This window comes from Amaranthus tricolor, chromosome 9 (genome assembly GCF_026212465.1).
Source record: "Amaranthus tricolor cultivar Red isolate AtriRed21 chromosome 9, ASM2621246v1, whole genome shotgun sequence".
Classification (NCBI taxonomy): domain Eukaryota; kingdom Viridiplantae; phylum Streptophyta; class Magnoliopsida; order Caryophyllales; family Amaranthaceae; genus Amaranthus; species Amaranthus tricolor.
The window spans coordinates 27,944,914-27,964,284 of NC_080055.1; the positions used below are offsets into that span (position 1 = coordinate 27,944,914).

The 19,371-nt window shown below is 31.8% G+C and overlaps 2 protein-coding genes across 3 annotated transcripts; one reads left to right on the forward strand and one right to left on the reverse strand.

Annotated features, from left to right (window-relative positions):
• Window positions 1–1,020: 1,020 nt before the first annotated feature.
• LOC130824234 (vacuolar iron transporter 1-like) lies at window positions 1,021–6,526 on the reverse strand. Its single transcript, XM_057689153.1, has 4 exons — window positions 6,221–6,526; window positions 5,295–5,380; window positions 4,565–4,679; window positions 1,021–1,497 (listed from the first exon to the last, which is right to left on the reverse strand). Exons 1-4 carry the CDS (start codon window positions 6,454–6,456, stop codon window positions 1,200–1,202), a joined length of 735 nt encoding a protein of 244 aa, XP_057545136.1. The 5' UTR covers window positions 6,457–6,526; the 3' UTR covers window positions 1,021–1,199.
• Window positions 6,527–9,395: 2,869 nt separating this feature from the next.
• LOC130824232 (protein OSCA1-like) lies at window positions 9,396–19,196 on the forward strand. Of its 2 annotated transcripts, none has more exons than XM_057689152.1 (12): window positions 9,396–9,659; window positions 11,127–11,516; window positions 12,610–12,756; window positions 13,762–13,834; window positions 14,254–14,355; window positions 14,813–14,932; window positions 15,500–15,580; window positions 16,456–16,796; window positions 17,154–17,399; window positions 17,875–18,199; window positions 18,276–18,509; window positions 18,758–19,196. In XM_057689152.1, the coding sequence occupies exons 2-12, from the start codon at window positions 11,203–11,205 to the stop codon at window positions 18,992–18,994; spliced, it is 2,220 nt and encodes a 739-aa protein (XP_057545135.1). In that variant the 5' UTR covers window positions 9,396–9,659; window positions 11,127–11,202; the 3' UTR covers window positions 18,995–19,196. The 2 variants fall into 2 exon arrangements, with proteins under 2 accessions (XP_057545135.1, XP_057545134.1); XM_057689151.1 differs by having other exon boundaries at window positions 9,398–9,659; window positions 13,699–13,834.
• The last annotated feature ends 175 nt before the right edge of the window (window positions 19,197–19,371 follow it).

Here is a 19,371-nt window from a genome sequence, read left to right on the forward strand (position 1 = left end):
TCAGCTTGTCAGGTATTTAATAGAAGCCCGGAACTGAAATAGTTAGCTACCTATTTTTCGGGGTTAATGTGTTTATTTTTGTTTGGTAAATGGTTTGAATTTTGCTTCATTGATTTTGTATTATTGTTATATTTGACTAATTAGTAAATTACATTAGTGATTAGTCATGCTAATTAAACTATTTAATGGAAATTATACTCTATGGTCTATATAGTATATAATAATAAAATTTAATTTTTTTTGTAATAAATCGCATATCTAAACCAGCTTGCACGCACTAGCTCGTCTTAGAGGTATTCAATAAAAGCCTAGAGCTGAACCAGTTAGCTACCTACCCTTCGGGTTTAATGTGATCATTTTTGTTTGGTAAATGGTTTGAATTTTTCTTGAACGATTTGCATTATTGTTATTGAATTAGATAGATGTTCGAATTTATTATATTTTATCATATAAATTAATTTTAATATTTAAAATTTATTTAGTATTTATTTATCTATAAGTGTATGTACTTCTATCAAAATAGTTATGCGTTAAATGACCTAATTAGCATATTAAGACACAATTTTGCAATTCAATGCTAGTCAAATTACTACACGCATTATCTCCTTAGGAATATATTACACATACTCCTCCACTGTAGTTATATATACATAGTTGTTTATTGATTGATCATTATAAAGAGTCAGTTCACTTGCCAAGCCAAACAATTCACTTGCAATTGATAATATATGTTAGTATGGAAAAATTTCATTATTATTAACTATAAGTATAATGAAATGGGAAAGTATATATAATTAATTTTTAATATTTTTGAATTTTTATTTATTTTCTCTTTTTTTACCAATTAACCAGCAAAATATCGATCACTATTTGAGCAATAATATTTCTAGGTAAGTGACCCTAAAATTGAGATTATTCATGATTATTCAATAGTTGAAATTATTATATGAAAATCAATAAAAAAAATTAAATTATTCTGAAAAAAAAATTTAAAAAAAAATAATGAGAAAGAGGGCATGGTCTTAACGCATGAACCAAAACAAAACATGTTTAATTCAATTACATGATAACATGATCAATCTAAAGGAAAGAAGAAAGAAACAAAGTTGTAAAGACATAATAAGTAAATATAAAACTAGAACGATAAAAAGAAAGCATACAATAAAAGTAGTAAAATCAAAATGTGTAATGTGTTTGTGTTATCCTTGCACAACCTTAGCCATGCCAAATGCAGCAGCAGAAGCTAAAGCTCCGGTCAAAGCTGTTTCGAACGCACTCTTAATCGGTTTGCTGCCTGTGAAATGTCCTTTCGCGTAACCAAAGATTAAAAGCGCGATCAAAGTTACGATAATTGATGCAAATAGAGCTTTTTTTGCCACAGGAATCAACATGTACGGAAGAAGAGGAACTATGCCACCAATTATGTAGGATATTGCTATTGTAAATGCACTTTGTAGGGCTCTTCTTGGGTCAGGCTTCTCCAAACCTAGCTCAAATCTGCATTTATTTCAGCACAATAATATTTGTCAAAATTAAAATGTCTAGCCCTCTCACGAGAGCCTCTACTGTAAATGCAAACACTCCGCATACATCGCATCAAATATTTCACTTTGAAATCAGAGGTTCAAACTCTGATATCATATTAAGTAATAAACTCAATAAAAAACTTAAACTGGTCATTTAAGCTTTAAAATATATTATTTACTTTAAAATGTTCTATTTGACTGAAAATACTTATAATACATTGGAAAAAGATCACAGAATAAAATAATTTATTTATTTATTATATTAAACTGGTAAATAGCTATATAGAAACAATACTCGCTTTGTCTGTCTCATTTTGCATCAATTTTCATTATAATTTTTCAATTATAATTTTTCCATTATTTTGCACCATTTTCTTTTTTTACAATGATTTTACTCATTCTTTTAATCTCATCCATAAACTTATATTCTCTTTTTATCATAATCACTTTTTTCTATCTTTTAATTATTTTTTTTTCTTATTCTCAAACCTAATTTTTTTTTCCACTAAATTTTACCTATTTTGAGTACTTTAAAAAAGAAAATAAAATGTCGTATATGGGGAAAGCTTTGAATGTCAACACTACGAGTAATTCTATTAAAGTAGCAGAGAAATCAGGCTTTTTGCATTCTCAACACAGGGTGATATGTAAAAGGCTGCAAATCAGAAGCCAGGAGTTTGGCTAATTTGGGGACCTGAAAGCTTGGACATGTGCTCATAGGGTTTGTCTTGGGTTCTCCTACAATAATCTATGCCAAAAATTCAAGGGAAAGATGAATAGTATAAGATTGGGACATGACTACATGAGGCAGATTTAATGACATTTGTACTTTGATTATTTCAAGGCAACAAAAGGAAAATGGTCGAAAACTCATATCCATAAAGAAAAATGCGACCAAAATTAAGGAATTATTATTATAAATTATAATTCTACTATACCAGTGCCATTCTTGTCATTACATGGGCCCTAGGCAATCTGAAAGAAACGGGCCCTTTCTATAGAGGGTTGAATCTGAACTTAAACATGTGTTTGAAAAAATAACAAATACGAACCTTATATTATAATTAGCATTAAAAATATAAACGTGTCATATATTTCTTAAATGATAAAGAAGACTCATAAATTGCAAATTTGGAAGTGTTTACTTCATTAAATATCATTTTTTAATTTTTAGGGTCCTTTTTAACTCTGGGCCCTAGTTAAAGGCCTACCTTGCTTATGGTTAGGAACGGCCCTGACTAATACAAGTATTATGTAATAAAACCATTTCGACCAAAAATGTTGATGCGCATGCTCTTCTTATATCTGACACTAAATATTCTACTTGATCAAATAAAGTGTTAATGAGATTGACTCATTGACCTCGAGATTATTCGACATGTTAACCTCTAATACCATATCAAAGAACTAACTGATAATGTATATAAATCATCTAATGGCTTTAACGAACAACTAAAGCTTCTAGTTGATTGCTTGACATAAGGATCACAAATTTAAATCACTTTCACCTATTATTTCAAGTAGAATATTTAACACCATATATGAAGAAGACAAGTATTATAGCGTAAAAAGGCGTTATTAAGTTTATAACATATAGGCTTGAACGAATAAGTAAAGTTTTTTGATTGAATTGGTTATTTGACACTGATTCTACTAATAAAACCTTCATATTGTTGCACTAAATTTCATGATAATTAAACATTTTATAATATATTTGACATTTGCATCAGCATTTGAATTTCAAGTGATGATATAATTCAGAAATATATACTCATATAGTATAATTGCATGTTCTTTACCAGGTGCCAAGAACCTTGTGTTCCTTAGTTGTCTATTTCAAAGAAAAGACAAATTTTCATGAGAGGATCAATACATAATCCAATCACTAAAATACAATTTCTAATGCAACCTTTCATTCATGGCTACCTTAATCTGTTATGTCATCATCATATTTCTGTTTTATGCCTAAAATCAATTAATCATGAATTTTACTGAATTTCTTAAAAAAGAAGTAACTAAACCAGCCAAAGTAATGTGACTAGTAACAACTTTCTCCTAAAAGTTATAAAATTAAACTTTAAAAAAAAAAGACTTTTATGTTTTAAAGTTCATGTGGCCGACTGAAATCAAATCTTATCAGGTACAGATATAAAAATATATATTAAATTAATAAATTAATTAATACATACATACAAAAATCCTATAATTTATTTGTTACAAGAGGAAATCAATCCCATAACATGAATATAGAATGGGGCATAAATGATATTTTTTACTCTATATCATATCATTGGGATATTATATAGAATTTCCTATTTCATTGATTTTCTCTAAATGTTTTAAAAAGGAAAGTAATGAAACATTGTTATGATATACAATGAATCTAGGATCTTCCACTCTATGATGTACTTGTGCACCAATGTTCATCAAACATACTCAATTATGCTTCACATTTTTCATTGCCAATTGTATTCATTTATATGGTAGTGTCCCAAAATTCAATGATCCAATACTAGTACTTGTTGATGAAGTTTTATGAAATATTGGACTCCATATATATAGTCTATAGAGGGAATTTAGACTCGGGCCTACATAGGTTATGATCCAATTATTTGATTATAAATTTTATTTATATTGAATTGTATAGTGTTTGGGATGATTTATTACACATCGACAAATAAAAGATGTTGTATACAGTTTATAAGTTACTATAGCCCTTCTTCCCATTGCCATATGGTTTTGGGATGGCATATATCCCCTTGGCTTATGAAGTGTATGCACCTCGTGTTCCTCGTTAATATGCTGACATTCACAATAAGTCAACCTAATTCAACATATAGCATATAACAAAAAAATGACAGTCGAGTTGGTTAAACGCACATATAGGGAAAATTGTTCATGCCGCTATATTATACTAGTATTCTAAATTCAACGAAATAATAGATTTTATATTATTGTGATTAAGACTTTAGCATCATTATACGTGTCGGTATTGCTATGTAATGCATGATAATATTAAGAGAAAGGAATAAACTAACTTCATCATGAAATCAAGCCAAGCTTGGGGCTTCCTCCTAAGAGCATTCACAACTGGTGCATACTCATGTGGTTCGATCCCATACTCACCCAATATCTCTTCAACCTCAGCAGCCTCTGCATTTTAATCCAACAAATTGCTTAATTATTCCATCTTCTAATCAATATTATGCCATTGTCATTAAATTTAGTATAACTAATTAAGTAAATCATTACATATATTGGGTGATATAGAAGTATACTTTCTCCAAACTATATAATTTTTCCTATTTGACTAAAAAAAATTCTCATAAAAATTAATTAAAAATAATAAACTCTAAAAGACAGAGTAATATACTTTAAAAAACACGCGTTTTTTAACTTTAAAATTAGTACCACAAAATCAATACTATCTAAAGATTTTTCTACATATATACATTTTACATAACATGCTTCAAATTGCAAATACATACACAACTTTAGTTAATCCAATTAAAAGTATCCATTTAAAATCATTTTTGACCGTATCTCCAAATTTAATGGTGGTCGTATTTCTCTAAAATAGCTTTATATTTTCAAAACATTTTAGTGATACACATAATAATAACTAATTAGTCTCAGAATCACAAATTATCTTTGTAATTAAAAATTTTTTATTCCACAATAAACATTTAATTTTCATTATCTATAGAAAATTTGACTTTTTATCAATTTGTATGAAATTATTAAAAAAAAATCCCCCACATAGTCCACCTGTATCAGGAACAGCAATAATCTCATCCTGTTCTCTTTTCAATTCCCTTGCATAATGATCTGCCTCACTCTTCGCCGCCAAATACCTTCAATCAAAATCCCAATATATAATAATCACTCTAATTAATCCAATAATTTAATAAAAAACAGAATTATATTAAAGAGTCAAGATTAAGGAAATCCAAATCTTTACTATAAAAAATATATATTAATTATTGTATTATTCATCATCCATGTTAAATGTCCCGCTCGAAAGTAAAATCTAGGTGAGAGAAGATAATGGACAATTCATATCATATTTTCTTCGTAGGAAATATTGCAGAAATACGGTCCATATTAATTATTATATTATTATTATATATAATAAAAATGTAGGATTCTATTCAATCGCAACCTTTTTGCGATGAAAATATTAATTTGCCATCTTTCTATCCTCCTAAATCCTATCTAGGGCGAAATTCACTGGAAGATGATAATGATGATCATATGTAATAAAAAACAGGAAACTACTTTATATAAAATTTGAAGAATTCAAGAATATTGAAACCCATGTAAAGGATTGATCAAAATTTAATTCTCAAATTTTTTAAATGACTTATGATTAAAGAATTTATTTCAAGAATATAATTCATCAAACCCATATAAAGATTTGACATAAAGACTATTCTCAAATTAATTTTGGTCATTATACACCATCATCCTACTCAATGTATCCCGCTCATAGAAAAACTATAATCAGGGTTTGAAGAGGTAAAAACGACGACAGCTCATACCATAAAGGAGAGTGGAGTCGACGACTCCCTCGACTCAAGAAAAATCTTCCATTATATATGATACCCGCCAAGGTAGGCTAATAAGCATATAAAAGTTGTACATATGTATGTAGCAATAGCAAATTTTAAAGGATAGAAAAAAAAATAAGATACCCGCCAAGGCCCATAGAAATGGCGCCGGCAGCGACTTCGGCAATGCCGGCAGTAAGGATGATAGAAGAAGAAGCATTGGCACCAGAAAGGCCAGCAGCAAGAGCAAATGGGACAGTAAGACCATCTGATACACCAATTATTATGTCACGGACAACTTCTCCGGCAGTGAAGTGTTTTTCTTTGTGTTCGTTTAAAAGGGTTGTCTTTTGGGTTTCTGATGTTGTAGTAAACGCCATTAGAGACAATATTAACTAGTCGATCCCTCTTTTATTTATTTGTGTATTTGTGTAAGTGAGTAAGTGAGCGAGTGAATTTAGTAAATTGGTTTGGACTTTGGAGTACTTGGAGGGTTTTTAAAGGAGGAGGAGTTTGAGAATATTCCCTCCGTTCTCTTTGATTTGTATTATAGAGAAAGATGATTATTTTAAAAAAAACAGTGATAAATAAAGAAAGAGTATAAATTATTTGAATGAAATTAAAAGAGTTTTAAAATGTATGGATGAGATTAAAAGAAAGTGGTAAGCTATTATCTAAAAATAAAATTAATGCAAATTAAGTGGGATGAACAAAAATAAAAAATGATGCAAATTCAATTGGATGGAAGGAGTATATAGAATCTTAATTTTATGAATAAAATTACAGTTTTAAAATTTAGTGTTTTAGCGAATTACAGTCTCAAAGCATCAAAGTTACAGCCTTCAGGCCAAATCACTGAATTTCGACTATTTTCGGGGTTGGAATTTTAGGTTAGGTGTTGGAATTCGGTAATTTGGCTTTAATGCTGTAGACATTGATACTTTGATGGTTGTAATTTGCAAAATACAATTCGCAAAAGTTCAAAACTTTAAGATTATAATTCGCAAATTACCATTTTTATTAAATATTTCCTCTGTTTTAAAATAGATTGACATTATTTATTCACCTCATTAATTTGTAATTTTTAGTCTAGAAGTTAAAACGTAGTCAAGTTACATTGTGTTGGATTCGTCTCAATACAAAGATCATTAATATGTACTTTTTATTTTTTTTATTATACATAATCAAAAATATTAAGGATCGAATTAAAGTATATTGGACTCTATAAAAAATCAAAAATTTTATAATTATTTTGTAACGAAGTAACTATTAAATATCAATTTTGTAAAGAAAAATAAGAGGGGATGTATATGTGATGAAATCAATGGATATAGATGGTAAGTGATTATCGAGATTTGATAGTAATTTTGTAATCAATAGTGGGATGGAATCTTTGTTGTTCAATGATGGGTTCACAAGATAAAATCATTACTTTAATAAAATCATTACTTTAATAAAATCATTACTTTTATTTAAAATTACTTTGAAGTATCAAAATTAAATTAATATTTGCGCGATTTGCTGATAATAAAATCAACTATTATTTATTTTAGAATAAATCCCTTTATTTGTTGAAATTAAATAATATTTATGTTTATTTAAAAATAAACAATATGTATAGTTATTTTCAGCGGATCGGGCAAAAGTTAATTTATTATTAATAACTTTCCTTTAAATTATTTAATGTTATTTAAATTTTTGATATGCATATAAAGATAATATCATAAATCATAAAAGGAATACAATTAGATATTAAGATTTGTATATCATACGTATATGTAGTAAATTATTATTTTTGATAGGAGCAACTCGATTAATTTATTGTAGTTTGAGTTATCCTGAAACTAACTAATTAGCATCATTTTTTTTGGTTATATGTAGTAAGTGAAATTTTGACTTGAGAAATATATATGAATTTTCATGCATTACATCTTGTAATAATAAGTTAATAACCATAACCATATTTTCCCAATTCCCTCTGTTTGAGTATTAAGTTCTATTTGTTTTGGACATTATTTATTAATTAATTTTAATTAATATTTAATTTTTATTTTATAAGCAAAAATATAAATAAGTAAGATTTGGTTTGATTCCTGTAAAGTTAAATTTATGAAGATTAACTTTTTATAACTTCTAATTAAGTATACTTATATATGTTAATGCTTGCCTTAGGTAATATGAAAAGACAAATAAAGATAACATTGTAGGGATTCTCTGGCCTATTTCCAAATAAAAATTAAAATAATTTTTTTTATGGAAATAGGGTGGCAAAGAAATCGGAAAAAGAGGGCTAATTGTTTATTCCCATGTTCGACAAGATTGATAATGTATTTCATTTTCGGTGTTCTATATGTGAGTTATATTTGAAATCTTTTCTTTTATGAAAAAGTTTTTAGTCTAATTAGTAAAAAAAAACAAATAAAATAATTTCTTTCGTCCATTAATTAAATGGAGAGTTGCAATAAGGTTAAAAGTCTCATAATATATATTGATTTTTCTAACATATGAACCTAATGCATAGATATAAATAATAAATTTTGTATTTATTTTAAAGTTAATATAAAATATATTCTAAAAAGGTAAATAAGATAATATTTTTAAAAAATTAAATTAAATTTCAAATAGTACTTATAAGTTGGAAAGAACTAATAAATATTTACCAAAATAACAAAATCAAAAATTAATAAATCTCGTATCAATTTTTAATTTGTTATTCAAAATATTCAAATAAAAAACATAACACTCGAAAATTTTTTTATTTATTATTGCGTGAGATATCAAATCAAATGATAAAACTTTGTGAATTTAAATGCTATAGTTCGTCCACCATAAGATGAACTTATATAATTTATTTCTTTATCTAATTGATCACCTTACTTAAAATTATAAATGATTATTTAACATTCTAAATATACATAAGTCAAATTAATAGAGATAGTCTCACTGTACCCCGTCCTATTAAAGAATATGTGTTGTAGTTCTTCTGGTTTACTTCTTACACAGCTTTTAAATATCAATATCTTTAAATACACATAATAAAAAATTATAAAAATAAATAATAAAAAAATATACAATTAGACGAATTTAGCGAGATCCACAAAAATATATTTTATCATCTAATATAAAATTATTAATCAAATTTATTTTCTTTAAGTAGAATATTCGTAATGGAAAAAAACATTAGAAGAATATAAACGTTAGGTTCCGTTCCCTTAATAATTTCAACTGTACGTTTAATCTTCCACCATTTAGTTCCTTCCTTTCCCTCAAATTTTCCACACTGTTCTTCCATCTTTCCAAGAGAGAGGGTTTTTTTTTTTTTTTTTTTTTTTTTCTTCTTACTCTTATTTGACTTGAATTTAATTGAATTTACTCCCAAAATCAATTTATTTCCTTACCAAATGGGTTTATTTGCTTGCTTTTTATCAATAATGAAACAAAGAATAATTTTCATTTCCTTAATTGAGCATTTAAGGCAATCCAAATATACCCTTGTCAGCAAAGCTTCCATCTTTGTCTTCCTTATCATGTCGTCTTCTTATCAACATTTTTCTTACAATCTTTGTCCAAGGAATTTCACAATGTAAGTTTATTTTACCCATTTTTGTTTGTTTATTTTTCTTTTATGAATTTGAATCTTAGTATAAAGCTTCAGTTTTTTTCTTTATTTTATTTTTATTCTGATGAATTTGGCACTTTTTATGTGAATTGATGAATTATTTATCTACATATACTTATAGCAATTTTGGGATTTTTGTTTTTTTTGCTAAGGCTTTACATGAGTAATTTTAACTTCATGATGAAATTTATAGATTTATTATGGTTTATTGCTAAAAATGATTTTTATTGCAACAAAAACCATTTTTGTTAATAAAATTTTGAAATATGATAAAAATTGGGTTTTGGATTTTTTGGAGGTGAACATCATCTCTATTTATGCTGGGTATTTTTAATACTCAGTTTTGTCTTTTTTTCTTTTTGACTTTTTAGAATATAATGCTTTATTTTGATAATTTATACTCCATATTGAAGCATGTACATCTACATCTGCAAATTATAAAAAGTTTGCTTTTAGGCGATTTAAACAAAATTCCAATTGACTATTTTTTCTTACACATTAGCCACAATTAGCCACAATATGTAAAATAAGGTTGAATGATGAATAGTATTAATAACCGCAATATAGCATGTATTTCGGTACGAAGGAAGTATGTACAAAAGTTGGTTCTTATGGGAAATTATATGTGTAGTGTTGTGTTTAAGGCTTTAAGCTGCTTTTTCAATGCAATTCAAATTGTTGTTTGAGAATTGAATCAATTGTAAACCTTTAGCAGTATACACTTATCAATATCATAGCCAATTGAGCAATTTTTGGGGATGTAGAATTTTATTTAGCGTCTAAATGGCATATATATTTAGGACTGTCAAATTTTGATCCGATCTGACCCATTGAGAGTTGAGACCCACCAATCCAACCCAATTATCTTAAGTTTGTCAAATTTTAAAGTTTTACATCAATATATTTTGAGTTTTAATCTACTATATTATTTATAATTTTTTTATATGAGTTTAATATTGCTCAATTATGAGTTGAAAAGTTTGTTTTGGACCAAATATAATAAAAAAGGTTTAATTTTTATATTTTAATGAAAAAATTACATGGTATTTTGAGTGAGTTTATTGTCAAACCCGATTCGACCGACCCGAAACTGACCAGGTCTACTTGTACAGTTATACCCTTAGAATCTCTAGATTATTGGTTGATACTTGATGTACCCTTGTCAACACATCGTAAAGGGTAACCTCACAACAAAGGCCACATTGTAAAGGTTTTACCAAAAAAGAAGCGAATTGATAACTTTATGCGTTGTAAAGGTGTATAAAATTAAAAACGTCGTTTTGAGGGATATATCATGCTTTGAGCGATATTTGGTGTTACAGTTACTGCATCATTTTAGTTACCTCATCAGCGTGAATGTTAGAGTGTTTTTGCACTATGGTTGACAAAGTTCAAGTGTTAACATTGTTCTTTGTATTTTTGTTCATGTAGAAATAGCTAATACAAGTGACATTTCTTGTTGGGAAAAGGAAGTTTGTAGGAGGTAACAGACTTTGGAAGAAAAAGGATGGCTTCTGTTTCTGATATATTGGTTTCTGCTGGTTTTAATCTTTTAAGTGCACTTGTGTTCTTGTTGGCATTTGCACTACTGAGGATCCAACCCTTCAATGATAGAGTTTACTTCCCAAAATGGTACCTTAAGGGCTTAAGAAACAGCCCACTTAACACAGGAGCTTTTGTGAGCAAATTTGTGAACTTGGACTTCAAGTCATATCTGAGATTCTTGAATTGGATGCCAGATGCTTTAAGAATGCCCGAATCAGAGCTTATTGATCATGCCGGATTGGATTCTGCTGTTTACTTAAGGATTTATTTGATAGGGTATGCTGTAATTTTAGATTTGTGACATATTTTGTTGCATTATGTCGTTTGTCGTCAAGGAACCAACTCAACCAAAAGCTTGAGCTGATGGTTGAGGCCCCGAGATATGTTATATACTCTAATATGACCTCTCACACAAGAGTTTTTTAGGCTAGAAGTGTGGATACGACACATGCCCTTCTTATATCTAACGTTAAATATTTCACTTTAAATGAGGGGTGGTTGAGATTCGAACCCGTGACCTCACACGAGAGCCCTTTGGGCTAGAAGTGTGTATACAAGTATACAACACATGCCCTTCTTATAACCAACGCTAAATATTCCTCTTCAAATGAGGGGTGATTGAAATTCGAACCCGTGACCTCTTGTCATGCTGACTTCTGTAACCATGTAAAGGAACCAACTCAACCAAAAGCTTAAGCTAATGATTGAGGCCCATGCTATGTTATATACTCTAACAGTTGTAGGAATAAACTTGAGTGACTCATTTCTCGAAAAATTCATGAGAGCATTTAAAATTATGATGTGTTTGGATAGCAATCGAGGAAAAGGAATGTGAGAGATGAGTATGAAAGGAAAGGGAAGGAAGAGGTGTGTTTATGTTTTTCTTTGACACTCCTTTAAACCTCAGAAGGCTTTGTTTTTTAAAAGGATTTGGCTAAATTAAACATATTAATCAATATTCTTATGCTTCCTTTCACTTCAACTCTTATCACTCAAAACATAATTCTTCTTTGTAAGTTGCTTTGGTTTGATCGAGACGTTGCAACAACATGTTGATAGTGATACAGTATATAACATATCTTTGGCCTCAACCATCGGCTTAAACTTTTGGTTGAGTACCCGAGATATGTCATATACTCTACCAGATAGGAGTTCGTATGTTCAGACAAGACATTTTAGATTAGCCTGTTAGCATGTCTTTAAATTTTTTATCTATAGTTAGAAATTCAGCAACTTCTGTTTATCAAATATGTTGATAACCCTGGACTCATGCATTCATGCTGCATTTTCTGTGTGAGGCCATACTAATGTTATGCTAATCTTGCTGTGTGTTGCTATCTTTAAGCAATCTATCTTTCCCATTTTGCAGACTAAAGATTTTTGTTCCTGTGACGGTGCTTTCTGCATTGGTTCTGATTCCTGTCAACTACACAAATGATACCTTGAAATTGTCCAAAACTACTTACAGTAGCATTGATAAGCTCTCGATTTCAAATATACCGCTTGAATCAAAAAGGTTCGAACCTCTCTTAAAATGTAGAACTTTTACTCTTTGAGATTAATATATATGTTACATTACCAAATACTCTTTGAGATTAGTACTTCAGTCACCACGAACAACAGAAAAGTGTAGCTCTCGGTTTCTGAATAAGATATCAATTGAAACCTACATTGATCAGGAAGGAGAACAGACGATATTTTGTTTCTAGTTTCACCCAACGTTCTGACAATCCCATACTTAGTAAGTGCCCTACAAGTCATCATTATCATCATACCCGGTATATTCCGATCTGAGGAGGGTTACAAGTTTCACCCAATTTTCTGACAATCCCATATTCCCATTATTAGTAAGTGCCCTACAAGTCATCCTCATCATCATACCCAGTATATCCCGCTTATAGAAGTTATGATCAGGGTTTGGGACGGGTTAGATGACGAAAGACCATACCATTTTCAAAAAAAAAAAAAAGAAAATTGTAGTCAGTGAGACCCTCGGCTCAATTATGCGAATCTTTTTTATTAGAATCCTTTTAATTTGTGTATTGAAAAACATCAAACGTGACATGAATGAGTGCCATGATCTTATAAATTCGAGGTCAACGATCCCCTCGCTTGCAGGGAGGATACAATATGTTCTGATGCCTTGACTATAGTGTTGAGACATGAGAGTAATTCCTTAAGAAATCATATCTTTTTTTGTTTATGTGGGCGACCATTGGATTTGATTTAATAACTCATATAGCCAACGTAAATCTTTTGGGATTAAGGCCTTGGCATTGTTGTCATCTCTTTTTTGTTGTGACCTTAAAATCCCTCCTTGATGATGTTGACTGTAGACTTGCATGAGCTTGCTCCTTTAGCTTCAATAGTTGGCAGCTAGGCATTAAAGTTCAACTTCTTCATTTGTATGTCCCTTATGGACTGTTCACCATGCTGCTGATTTTTTTTAACATTGTAGGTTTTGGGCTCATTTAGTAATGGAATATGCTTTCACATTTTGGGCATGCTTTATTCTTTATAGAGAATATGCAAATGTTGCAGCAATGCGGTTGCAATTCATGGCTGCAGAAAGACGTCGTCCTGATCAATTTTCTGTAAGATTATTAGTTGTCTTGTCTGGATACTGTTTCTGTTTTTTCTTTGCTTTTTATTGATGTGGATTACATGAAAGATTTCTTGAATAAGATGGTAGAAAACTAGACTTGCGAGATTGAGTGAAGAATATTTTACAATTCCCGTTTAGTTCTTCTGTTGGGATGGTTATCCGCATCGATGAATTAAAGATGATGTGCAAACTTCATAAGTCACTAGAGCCTTTCCTCGTATTGCCATATGGTTTTGAGATGATATATATCTTCTTGGCTTATACAGTGTGTGCACCTCGTGTTTCCCCGATAATTTGTTGGCATTTACAATAACTTTCATGTTTAGTTCTTCACATATCTTCATCACTCGATTGAATGCTGCTAGCTTTCTGTTTCTGCTCGTACTATCTTAAATTTTGTATCATCAGGTCCTGGTACGAAATGTTCCCCCGGATGCATATGAATCCATTAGTGAGCTTGTGGAGCACTTTTGCCTAGTCAATCATCCTGATCATTATCTCACACATCAGGTCTGGCATGCATTCTTGATCACATCATATGTTATGTAAATGTGGATTTTGATTTATGATATCTGTGAGATCAAAGGGGTTTCCTTGACCTCCCTCGATTTAGAAATAATAGTCAAACAAACGATTTTACAATTTTTCGACGAAAGTTCAATGCTAACCTAAAATAGAATGGTTACCAATGGATTTAAAAAGTCTCCAAGAAAGGTGGAGACAGGACGGGAAGGAAACAACTACAATCCTCCGTTTTTTGTAATAGCTACACGTCTCTCAAAAAGCTCTCACATAAAAAGGAGAAGTGTAACCATTAAAAAGAAACAGAATATAGTTTTACAACTGCGAGGGGTTGCAAGCATCTGATTGTTTTGGTCTAGGATTTCGAGCAAATGTATCTTCTTGATGGATTCTCATAAAACCAGCTCATATTAAGCAACTGTGACAAATATTAATGCGATTTCAGGTGGTTTACAATGCAAACAAGCTGGCAGATTTAGTTGAAGAGAAGAAAAAGAAGGAAAATTGGCTTGATTACTATGAACTAAAGTTTTCTAGAAAGCCCGATCAAAGGCCCATGACTAAGGTAATTTCCTGCAATGAATTCTACAAATGGGCACTCCTAGAGCTAAATGTATCCGCTCACAAAAGAAATATTGGATTCTAGGGATGAAGATGTTGGGATGGTTTATCACATATTGATGAATTAAATATATTGTGCACACTTTACAAGTCATTAGAGTCCTTCCTCCCATTGCCATATGGTTTTGGGATAGTATTGTCAAGGGACCAACTGAACCAAAAGCTTAAGCTGATGGTTGAGGCCCCAGGATATGTTATATACTCTAACACATCCCCTCATACGAGAGCCCATTGGGGTAGAAGTGTAGATGCAACACAGGCCCTCATCAAACCTAGTGCGAAATATTCCACCTGAATTTGAGGGGTGGTTGAGATTCAAATCTGTGACCTTTGCACTGGCTTCAAACCTGTGAACTCTAACAAGTATCTCCTTGACTTATAAAGTGCATCTCGAGTTTTCCCGATAATATGTTGGCAATCACAATAAGTCCAGCCTAATTTAACAGAAGAGGGGAGACTTCAGGTTTGTGTAATACATATATAATGCTTATCCTTTTGCTAAATATTGCAGACAGGATTTCTTGGCTTATGCGGACAGGAAGTTGATGCCATAAACTATTATGCTGCTGAAATCGAGAGACTGACAAAAGAAGTGAGTACCACATTCTAGCCTTTTTGGGTTATTGTTTGTCTAATATGTATGATCTATTGAGACTAGAAAAGAGATTATAATACTTTTTTAGTAGTTACAAAATGGTTTCATGCTTCACTTGATTAGAAAGTAATGTCTATGAGAAGAAGTTTGAGAACTAAACCAGGAGTCTCTGTGCTAGAATATGCTATAAATTCTGGTGGGTTATGTGCAGGAAATGGCAATTAGTAAACTGCACTTGTTTTTCTAAATTTGGTTACATTGTAAACGATGCCAAATTTTGTTGAAGGCTAAAATGTTAAGGTGCAACAAAATTTCATCCGGAAATCATGCACAAAGAAGGCAACATTGCATCGCATCACATCAGTCGTGTCTGTGTTTTAAAAGTTTTCAAAAGAAACAAACCAATATTTCCCGTGTTGTGAATGGTTAAAAAAGTGCATTTTGGGCCGTGCCGAGGGATATCTCAAACCTCAGCCGATATTTGGCAATACAATAACCGCATCACTCTTATACCTGTATCATCATGTCCATTATTGCAATCACCATTGTGCCCACATTTTTGCACTATGTTGGAAGCTCTATCATGATTGCTAGTAGTGTTGGTCAGTGTAACATGATTTGTCTGTTAGTTCGATTTTTGGATTTGCGATTTGCTCAAAATGACCCTAAAATAGCTCATAAATCGTTTTTTTTTTATTCGTGATTCGCAAGGAGATTAGTTAATCACGAGAAAGTGGTGCTGGTTGATGCTTTTTGCAGGAATACCCTACTGCATAAGCTGCTTTCAAATAACTATTTGTTTTAAGACCCTTTTCCTACCAGTTTTTGAGTTGAACTCATGGATTATACTGATTTTCTTTAAATACTTGCAGATTGCTGAGGAAAAAGAGAGAGTTAAACAAGATTCAAAGTCTATCATGCCTGCTGCTTTTGTCTCTTTTAAGACGCGCTGGGGTGCTGCTGTTTGTGCACAGACTCAGCAAACAAGAAACCCAACTATATGGTTGACGGGATGGGCCCCAGAGCCGCGTGATGTATATTGGCCGAACTTGGCCATTCCTTATGTTCATCTCAGCATTCGAAAGCTGATAATGTCTGTCGCATTCTTCTTTCTGACCTTTTTCTTCATTATCCCTATCGCCTTTGTACAATCACTTGCAAGCATCGAGGGGATACAGAGATATGCTCCTTTTATAAAGCCTCTCATGGAAATGTAAGTCGGCTTGTTCTATCATAACTCATAAAATTATGCGTGTTTTTTATTTATGTGCAGTTGCGAATGATATTTGATACCAAGGGTCAATCGGAAAAAATCTTTTTGTTATCACCAGCAAGAGTAAGGTTATGTACATCTGACCCCACCCCAAACCACGCCTACGTGGAGCCATTTAATAACAATGAGTTTGTTTCCAGTATACCCTTTATCGCAAAACGCATTTGTGCCTTTCCTCGCTTGAACCTTGCTCGCCTTTAAGATAGTTGCAATTTCCTATAAATAAAGAGTGCATGGTTGTTGTGTGTTTATTTGTGAATTACCATTATTTTGATTAGGCAAGTATTCATAATGCAGGAAATTTATCAAATCTTTCCTTCAAGGTTTCTTACCGGGACTTGCATTGAAGCTTTTCCTGATCTTCTTGCCCGCAATATTGATGATGATGTCCAAATTTGAAGGTTTTGAATCGCTTTCATCTCTAGAAAGGAGATCAGCTTCACGATATTACATGTTCAATTTTGTCAATGTTTTCCTTGGAAGTGTTGTAACTGGAACTGCAATCGAACAACTCAAAACATTTCTCAATCAGCCGCCATCTAAGTAAGTGATAAAGTATATAACATATATCCAGGTCTCCACCATCAGCTTAAGCTTTTTGGTTGAGTTGATTCTTTAACATTGTATCATAAGCTCAGGTTAGGGGTTCAAATCCCGTCCACTCTCCTTTCAACTGTAATTATTAGTGCCAAGTATAAGGGAGACTTGTACCTACGCCAATGTTACTCAGACTCTTCATTTTGCTTCACGTACCCATGTCCGATCCTTGATGCTCGGACACTGGTATGGCACTTAGAAACTTCATTTCAGACATAAAAATTGAATATTTAGACGTATCCGACACTTGAACACGTACCATTATCCGACATCAGTATGAGTCCAAATAACATAGACCCACGTTTTTAGTCTAAAGGGTTTTTCGTGTGAGGGGGCGTGATAGAGTTTATAACATATATTAGAGCCTCAAACCATTGGTGTAAGTTTAGCCTTCGTGTAATGTGATATTATTGTTTGTCAGGATCTTCGAGATCATTGGAATGTCGATTCCGATGAAGGCGACATTCTTCATAACTTACATTATGGTTGACGGATGGGCTGGCGTTGCCGGTGAGATTCTGAGAGTAAAACCCTTGATTATATACCATTTGAAGAACTGGTTCTTGGTGAAGACCGAGAAGGATAGGGAGGCAGCAATGGATGCAGGAAGCATCGGGTTTAACACCGGGGAACCTCAAATACAATTGTATATATTGCTAGGCCTTGCTTATGCTGTAGTCACTCCAATTCTACTGCCGTTCATTTTGGTCTTCTTCGGCTTCTCTTATCTTGTGTATCGACATCAGGTGAATCTTTGTAAATTCGAATGAAAACAAGTTATTAACAGTTGATCGAACTTAAGTGCTTGGTTGCGTGATGCAGATCATAAACGTTTACAATCAAGAGTATGAAAGTGCTGCGGCTTTCTGGCCAGCTGTCCATGGACGGATTGTCACTGCAATGGTTTTCTCGCAGTTGCTTCTAATGGGATTGTTGAGCACAAAGAAGGCTGCTTCGTCAACGCCATTTCTCATCGCCCTTCCGATTCTTACGATTTGGTTCCACAGGTTCTGCAAGGGCCGTTTTGAGCCGGCATTCAAAACTTATCCTCTACAGGTCGGTCAGAAATCTATTCTAATCAAATGTTCCAATTATAATACACAAACTTCTAATCAAAAAACGAAAGTCATCAAGTAATATGTTTCGATCTTCAATATAAATTATAAACTATGAATAATTGATTTTATACATAGGGGCGAATCCAGAAAAAATTTATTATCTGCGCGAATATTATATGACCTCTCATTGGCTGTATTTATACATGTATTTATTTGTGGTAATATGTGTCTCCATGGGATATTCAGGAGGCAATGATGAAAGATACAGTAGAACGTGCTAGAGATCCAAACTTCAACTTAAAAGGATACCTTCAAAATGCTTATATTCATCCGGTGTTTAAAGATGACGATGATGAAGATGATGTTTTCCAAAACAAATTGGAGACGGAGACAAAGCTTGTTCCAACGAAACGCCAGTCTAGACGAAACACTCCGGTGCCTAGCAAAATGAGCAATGCATCTTCTTCGCCTTCTCAAACTTAACATATCGACCTATGAAAACGTATACATGTGAGATCTCTTGCGAGAAAAAGGAGCTAGTTCAACCCAAAAGTCGCGGTGTACTAGGAAAATGAACATGTCTTTCTCTCGTGTGTAAAGGATAAATGAGTTAGTTTCGGTATGCATGTAAATTATTTCAAGTTCTAATCTATAAATGTCCCTCGAGCTGGTAGTTTTATGCAAATGTTTTTTGATTCGTTTTGGTTGCCACTTACTGACTTACATCTAGGATTGAGCTTACTAAACAATTATGCTAATGAGTGTTTCGGTGGGATCATAGTGTAAAAATAAGGCTGCATTGCGTTGCATCTATCGCGTTGTAAAGGTTTTCAAAATAAACGAGTCAATTTCTCGAGATG